The 7,629-nt window shown below is 44.7% G+C and overlaps 1 protein-coding gene across 1 annotated transcript; it reads right to left on the bottom strand.

Annotated features, from left to right (window-relative positions):
* Positions 1-5,473: 5,473 nt before the first annotated feature.
* LOC126852460 (uncharacterized) lies at positions 5,474-5,872 on the bottom strand. The gene has a single exon (XM_050597300.1). It carries the CDS (start codon positions 5,870-5,872, stop codon positions 5,474-5,476), a length of 399 nt encoding a protein of 132 aa, XP_050453257.1.
* Between the last annotated feature and the right edge of the window lie 1,757 nt (positions 5,873-7,629).

Raw genomic sequence — 7,629 nt, 5'->3', positions numbered from 1 at the left:
CGGTAATAAATAGAGGGGGACTTAATAGACATAATTATCATTATTACTTTGATCAAAATTCTCATTGGCAAAGCAGCCAAGAATATCAAAGACAATGGTCTATTAACGTTTGGGCAGCTATTCTTGGAAATGACATCATAGGTCCGTACTTTTTTGAACAGAGTTTAAATGCGCAAAACTATTTCTTCAGAATGATCTGCCCAACCTTTTGAGACATGTCAATAATGACTTGCTCAACCGAATGTGATTTTAGCAGGATGGAGCATCAGATCACAGGTTCCGAAACGTTACAAATTATTTAAATACTAGATTTAATAATAGATGGATTGGAATAAGTAGTCAGAACTCATAAATGGCTAAGATCATCAGTAGGTATATTAGGCAGTGTCTGGCTCACTTTACGTTAAGACCCTGTGATAAGAATAAGAGAGGCAGATATATGAAGAAATAAGATAGAAAGATATCTCGGAGGGGGAGTGATAGCAGAGGGGAAAGGCGGGTGAGGTAAGTATGGCGAGAGGTGTTCGGGGAGAAGGGAGGTGAGCATGAGGTGGATGGGCGAGGGGGTCCGAGAGGAGGGGAGGGGAGGAGAGATGTCGGCTGTTTCGAGATCGAGCCTGTGGTTTTCGATTATCGGTGCGGCTTAGAGCGCGTGCGACGTTCTCGAAGACGAGTCCGCGGTTTTCGTTATCGGCGCCGCTTAGAACGCGCGAGGCTCTCGAGGACGAGCCTACGGTTTTGATTATCGGCGCCGCTTAGAGCGCGCGATCGAAGTTCTAAGTAATCGAGATAATGGTTTTGTTAGAATTTGTTCGAGATTTATTTTTTCGGCGCGTCCGGCGATGAAGTTAGAGTATACCTATCTGAGTGTACCTTTTTTCCGCTATTTTTGCTATAAAAGTATTTCTCGACGATTTTGAAATATTAGTTTATTCAAAGAATTTTTCCGAAACGTAGTGATGAAGCGTTTAGCGAGCGCTTTGACGAGACTAGCCGGAAGAGTAATTAATACTAAAATTAGGAGTATCGATGATATACAGACATTGGAAATACCGATTTGTTTAAAGGAAGAATTGTGGAAAAAATTATATAGAGGACTGTTTGCATTGCACGGAAGAGATCGATTTCGCGGAAAACTTTGTGCGAGAGGCGGGCGACGGGCGATTCGACGAACCTTTCGCAGACGTCGGAGCCGAACGCTATCTGCTTTATCGCAATTGGAAGTGGCGGTACAGCGTTCCGAATTTTTCGTGGCAGGTGAATCACGTGGTGCATTGCTACTATCAATTTGGTTGTTTATTCGATAACGGAAAGTATATCGAGGAAGAGGAGAGATATTGTGCGAACTGCGCGCGGACCGAGCTATATTAGAAGTGTTTCGACGCATATAACGAAAGTAGCGAGGTAATACGATCGGGTTATCTCATCAACGAGATCTTCGACATGTCGAATCACTGGTGCAGCGGTTGCGAGACGAGAGCTTTGTTTTACATCGAGGAGTACGACGAGGAGGATACATGGTTTATTAGCAAAAAGATTTTACGTGCATTGAATGATGAATAACGGATCGAGGAATAACGGAAAAGCGCGAGATCATCTCGAAGAGTTTAAGGAAGATACACAATTTATTAATAAAAAAGTTTTATATATTGAGGAATGGATAGAAGTATGGAAGAAAGGGATATTTTCGATAGCGCGTGGAGCGTCGCGACGGCGGGCGCGTACCTCGCGTGGGCGCGACGATGCGATGAGCGTCTCGAGTCTCTACGGGAGAGGTGCAGAGAGGGGCGCCGAGGGAGATCCATCAGGGCGATTAACTCTCTGATCGCTCGAATCGTTCGATTGACGGGCGCGAGGAATGGCGGCGGCGAGAGACGCGAAAGATTCTCATGGTCAGCTTTTGTTAGACGCGTTTTAACCGGCGCTATTATCAATTTCGATTATAAAGAACCTCTGTGGTTTCTCAAGGACGCCAGAGATACGATGCTCGATCGAGTGCGCGACGTTATGGGTAGATACGATAGCGTTAAAGTTAATACCATGTTTAATGGCGAGTTCGTTTCGGGTGATAAGATTTTCGTTAAGACTATCATTACGAAGAATCACCCACTTTTGCCCGCGTCCGATTTGTGGGAGTGGTACGGGAGCCACGTGGTTGATGCTATTCTAGCTTCGCTAGAGGAGTTTCAGGAACGCGATAGCGGATGGGCGTTATCGCGAATACTGAATTTGACGGTGAACGTGAACAGATATAATCCTATGCGCGCTGGATGTTACGTCGAGATACCGCGAGAGATCAAGTTGAAAAAAGCGGTGGTTAACGTGAGATCTACGGACGATGCGTGTTTCGCGTGGTCGCCGCTCTGTATCCGGTTGAAAAGAACGCGGATAGAAATTCCCGGTATCCTCATTATACGACGGTGTTGAATTTCGAGAGAGTCGAGTTTCCTATGAGTTTGAACGGAATTGCTAAGTTCGAGCGTTTCAACGATGTATCTATTAACGTGTATACCATTCGGGATAAAAAGAATAAAAAAGAATCATCGCTCCTTTGCGTCTCACCGATGATAAGAAGAAGAAACACGTCAATTTGTTGTATATTAACGATACAACGCGACGAGATAACGTGGCGCACTTCGCGTGGATCAAAAATCTGTCCCGTCTCGAGAATTCGCAATTGAGCGCTCGACATTGTAAAGCATATATGCGATCGGTAAGTATTCATTAAAAAATTTGTTAAGCTAATAATATACGCGATGTAATAATAAATATTGCGTAAATGCATGCACCATTTTCGAACGAGCGATAAGTTATCGGCTCACATGGAAGAATAAACGAGTGCGCTCTCATCCTTCCTACCGAAGAAGATAAATGGTTACATTTTAACAATTACGACAGAAAGGAGCAAGTTTCATTCGTGGTGTATGCGGATTTGGAATGCGTTCTGGAGAAGAAGGGGGAAAAGAGAACGCCGAACACTTCCATTGTTCAACATCATAAGGTCTACAGCGTGGGATATTACGCGCGATGCGCATTCGACGATCGCGAATCGACGTACAAAGCTTATCGCGGCGAGAGCTATGTATCGTGGTTCGTTCGTGAACTGCGCGATCTGGCGCTTCGCGAAGGATATTTTGGACACCGTTGTGCCTATGATCCCTCTTACACCGAATGAGCGGGAGAGATTTCGCGACGCGACGCGCTGTCGCGTGCGCGAGAGACCGTTCGAACCGGAGGACGTTCACGATCACTGTCATCTGACCGGGCGATACAGAGGTCCCGCGCATTCAAGTTGCAATCTAAATTACAAGGATACCTATGTTATTCCTATATTTTTTCATAATTTATCAGGCTACGACGCCCATTTCATCATTAAAGATGTGGCTAATGCCTTCCCCGGTAGCATCGAACTGTTACCGTTGACGAAAGAAACGTACTCTCTTTCTCGAAAAGCGTGGAAGAGGCGTCGAGCGAAAAGAGACGGTTCGAAAGACGCGTGAAATTACGTTTCGTAGATTCTTTTAAGTTTTTAAGCGCGAGTCTCAAAAAATTGGCATCTTATCTTGATAAGAACGAGCTAAAAATCGCTCGGAGTTTTTCGATCTCGACGACGTCGATTTCGAACTTTTTACGCAAAAAGGTGTATTTTCATACAAGTATGACGATATCGATAAATTGCTAGAGACTCGTCTACCGTCGCGCGAAGCGTTCTATAGTTCGCTAACCGACGATATCGTATCCGATAGCGATTACGCACACGCGATAAAAGTTTGGGAACGAATTGGGCGATTATAGCGATTTGTATTTAAAAACCGACGTTCTTCTATTAGCCGATGTCTTCGAAAATTTTCGCGACGTGTATGAGAAGTTACGGTTTTGGATCCCGCGCATTATTATACGTTACCTGGATATACGTGAGATGCTGTTAAAATATGCGGGTGTTTGATTCTGAACTGTTGGTCGATATCGATATGATGATGTTCGTGAAACGCGGAATACGCGGCGGTTTGAGTCAATGTTCTAATAAATACGTGCGCGCTAATAATAATTACGTACCATCCTTCGAAACCATCGTCGTATCTTATGTACTTTGACGTAAATAATTTGTACGGATGGGCGATGTGTCAATTGCTACTTTACGAGGATTTTCGATGGGTCGAGGATGTTGCGAGTATCGATTTAATGTCCGTGATTTTGGATTTGCCTATCGGTTATATTCTGGAAGTCTACCTTGCGTATCCGCCCGACCTTCACGACTCTCACGCTGACTTGCCGTTCTGCCCAATGCGCGATAAGCCTTCCGGAAAACGGCAGACTAAATTCCTCGCTACCTTGTGCGATAAGCATCGTTACATGATACACTATCGTAACTTGCAGCAATGCGTTAAACATGGATTACGTGTTACGAAGATATATAGAATACTACGATTCGCGCAATCCCCGTGCTTACGCGGAACATCGAGTTGAACACGCGATTGCGGATTAGCGCAAAAAACGAATTTGAGAAAAATCTGTATAAATTGATGAACAATGTTGTGTTTGATAAAACTATGGAGAATGTGCGTAATCACTCAGACATGCGGCTAGTGACCCGATGGGACGGGCGATACAGCACGGAGACGATGATCGCGAAGCCCAACTATCATAGTAGAAGCGTTTTCGTGGAGGATCTAATAGCTGTGGAGTTGCGCAAACTCGAGGTTAAATTTCACAAACCGATTTACGTGGGTATGTGCATCCTTGATATGACAAAAATTCGTTTATACGAATTTCATTACGAGTATATGTTACCATTGTATAGAGATAAGTGTAGGATAATGTACACCGACACGGATAGTCTTACCTATCGCACCGAGAGCGAAGACGTATACGAAGATATGAAGCGCGATATCGATAAATTCGACACGAGTGATTACGCAATGGATAATGCGTACGGTATGCTGCTCGTTAATAAAAGGATGCCGGGTCTCATGAAAGATGAGAATAATGGCGCGATTATGACGGAATTTGTTGCACTTAGAGCAAAGATGTACACGTTGCGAGTCGACGGTAGGAGCGAGACGAAAAAGATCAAAGGCGTCAAAAGCGGCGTCGTCGCGAGAACGGCGACCTTTGGCGAATACGTGCGCTGTCTCCGACGAGAGATCGAGATGACGCGTGAGCAATCCTGCGTAAGATCCAAGTTACACGAGGTATATGCGGTGTCGGAGTCGAAGATCGCGCTTAGCCCGTACGACGATAAGCGGTACGTCATACCTGGAACAACTAATACTTTATCGTGGGGGGCATTATAAAATACCATTGTAATAAGTTTTATTTTTTTAATCGATAAAATTTATATATTTTATAAGTTTATAATAAATTTGTAGTAAATATAGTTTATAGAATAAAAATACTAAATAAATATAGTTTATAGAATAAAAACATACTTTATTCATAATAACATTTTTTATTTAAATAAAATGTATTTTTTTTATAATACAGCTGCTTTATTTATCCAAGAATTATGCGTTTCCATTCCTAACCATTTCATGTAAACCTCATAGTCCCTTCGACGCAGCACCTTCTCCACGAGATACACATCGGGATCGGAAACGCGCAGCAACTCGTGCTCGTAGAATCCCCCGGCGATCGGCTCGTTTCGCAAATCCTTCAACAGATATGTCGCGGGATTGGTTCGCTGCACTTTAACTATTCGAAATATCTCTGTGGTCCAATTAGGCGTGAAACCTTTCTCGAAGATCGTCGTAAATTTGCTGACACGTACCGGATCGTCTAGCTTAAATTTCGCGGGAGCAGTTATCTTTATGTTGTTATACACTGAGTTCAAAAGTTTATCTGCGATCGCAGGGATCACGTCGACAGATCTCATACTGATAGTGCGATGCTTTCGCGCGTTGTACTTTTTCACGAGACGGGACAACGCGTCGATTCATTTGTACCCGTTTAGCGTGAAATACTTCCACATGGAGTTCTTGAGCGTGCGATTGAATCTTTCGACGATCGATGCTTTCATCACCGAGTACGTCGAATAATAATTTACGCCGCGTTTTTCCGTAAACTTTCGCACTTCGGTATTGTAGAATTCTTTTCCTTTGTCGGTTTGCAGATTTTTCGGATACCGCTTAGATTCTCATGTTATTTTAGATAACGCTCGAGCAACCTCGCCGGCGCTCTTGTTCTTGAGCGGTATGGCCCACGCGTACTTCACTCAAGGCTCGATAACGGTGAGTATGTAATTGTGACTTTTGTTGCTTCTCGCGTAAGGTCGCATCTCGACCACATCCGCTTACCATAGATCATACTCGCGCACCGTGACGCGGCGACGCGGGAAGATTTTTCTCGAGGGCGCGTGCAATTCTTCCACCAGTCTTCGTTTTTCGGCGCCCATTCTATCTTTTTATCGGAATAACGCCCTTTTAGGATCGCTTTTCCTTTCTCGCTCGATTTCGATACCGGAAGAGCCGTTATCGAAACCGGCAAGTTCGTCGAGCTTGTTTTATTAGGAGATTGGCTCGTGGTTTTTTCTAAACCTTTTATACGTTTATCCAACTCGTTCGATTCTTTCATTAATTGAGACGTCGATTCTTCCAATTTTTTTATTTTCGCTACGGAATTCGCCGCGACTTCTCGGTTAGTTTCTGTATCGTTTTATGAGATTCTACGTTTTTTGTGGAGGCATTCGTTATAAACTGCGATATGGAATTTCTCGCGGCGTCGATTCGTTTGCTCAGATGTTCGATCCGTTTATTCAGAGCGTCGGCGCTCGTCTCGATCTTCGAAATTGCGCTCTCCGCCGCGTCTAACCGTTTATTTAGAGCGCTTTCGAACTGGGCTACTCTCGCGAACAGCAGAACGACCCCCTGCCCCGCCTCGTCCGCGTCCTTTCTCAACTGCGACGCGATCTTCTCGGCGTTTTCGCGATACTCGATCTCGTTCTTCTTCGCGGCGCGAAACGCGAGATCGACGTAACTCTTGCTCGTCGCGTCGGCGTCTTCCTTCGGCGAAGCTAGACATCTTATCTTGCGCTCTCTCGAGCCGTACTTGTCGGCGGAGCTCACGTACAGCGCGTTATCGCGCATGTAATTTCGCAGGGATTCGATAGCCGGGAGTAATTTTCCGACATCATTGTCGCGTTTTTTCAGAGATATGTCGAATTAGCTCACGAACATCACGCATGTCTTGCGCGCGACTGCGACGATCGCCGACGAGATCGATTTATAGGATCGCGCCCGCTTCGCGAAGCTCCTCGACTATCGATAAAATCTCGTTATCGTGAGCGTTGTTTCCAGCTTGACGCAAAGTGTCTAGTAATCGCAGATCTACTAATTCGTTCGGATTGTCCCAGTGAACGTAATCGATTCTATTCCTCGCAACTCGAACATCGTCGAACGTCGACGATACGCGGCCCGTGCCTGTCTTCGCGCCGACGTACTGTAAAAGCAGAGCGATGACGTGTTTATATTTGTATCCTTTATTTCCTAAAACTGGAGTACTAGCTTTTTTGTCGCGTCTGTGAGCGTTCGTCGTTAATAGTATATTACTATACGTTACTTTATCATTCTCGGTATATACGAGATCGTCGGGCATTCTCTTGAAAATCAACTCGTACAAACCAGGAGTACCGAC

This window comes from Cataglyphis hispanica, chromosome 10, assembly GCF_021464435.1.
Source record: "Cataglyphis hispanica isolate Lineage 1 chromosome 10, ULB_Chis1_1.0, whole genome shotgun sequence".
In the NCBI taxonomy this organism is placed as follows: Eukaryota; Metazoa; Arthropoda; class Insecta; order Hymenoptera; family Formicidae; genus Cataglyphis; species Cataglyphis hispanica.
This window is presented reverse-complemented; position numbering and strand designations above follow the sequence as displayed.

Excerpts from the sequence above, each read along its gene's own strand:
- LOC126852460 (XM_050597300.1), bottom strand. The coding sequence starts at position 5,872 with ATGAGATCTGTCGACGTGATCCCTGCGATCGCAGATAAACTTTTGAAC.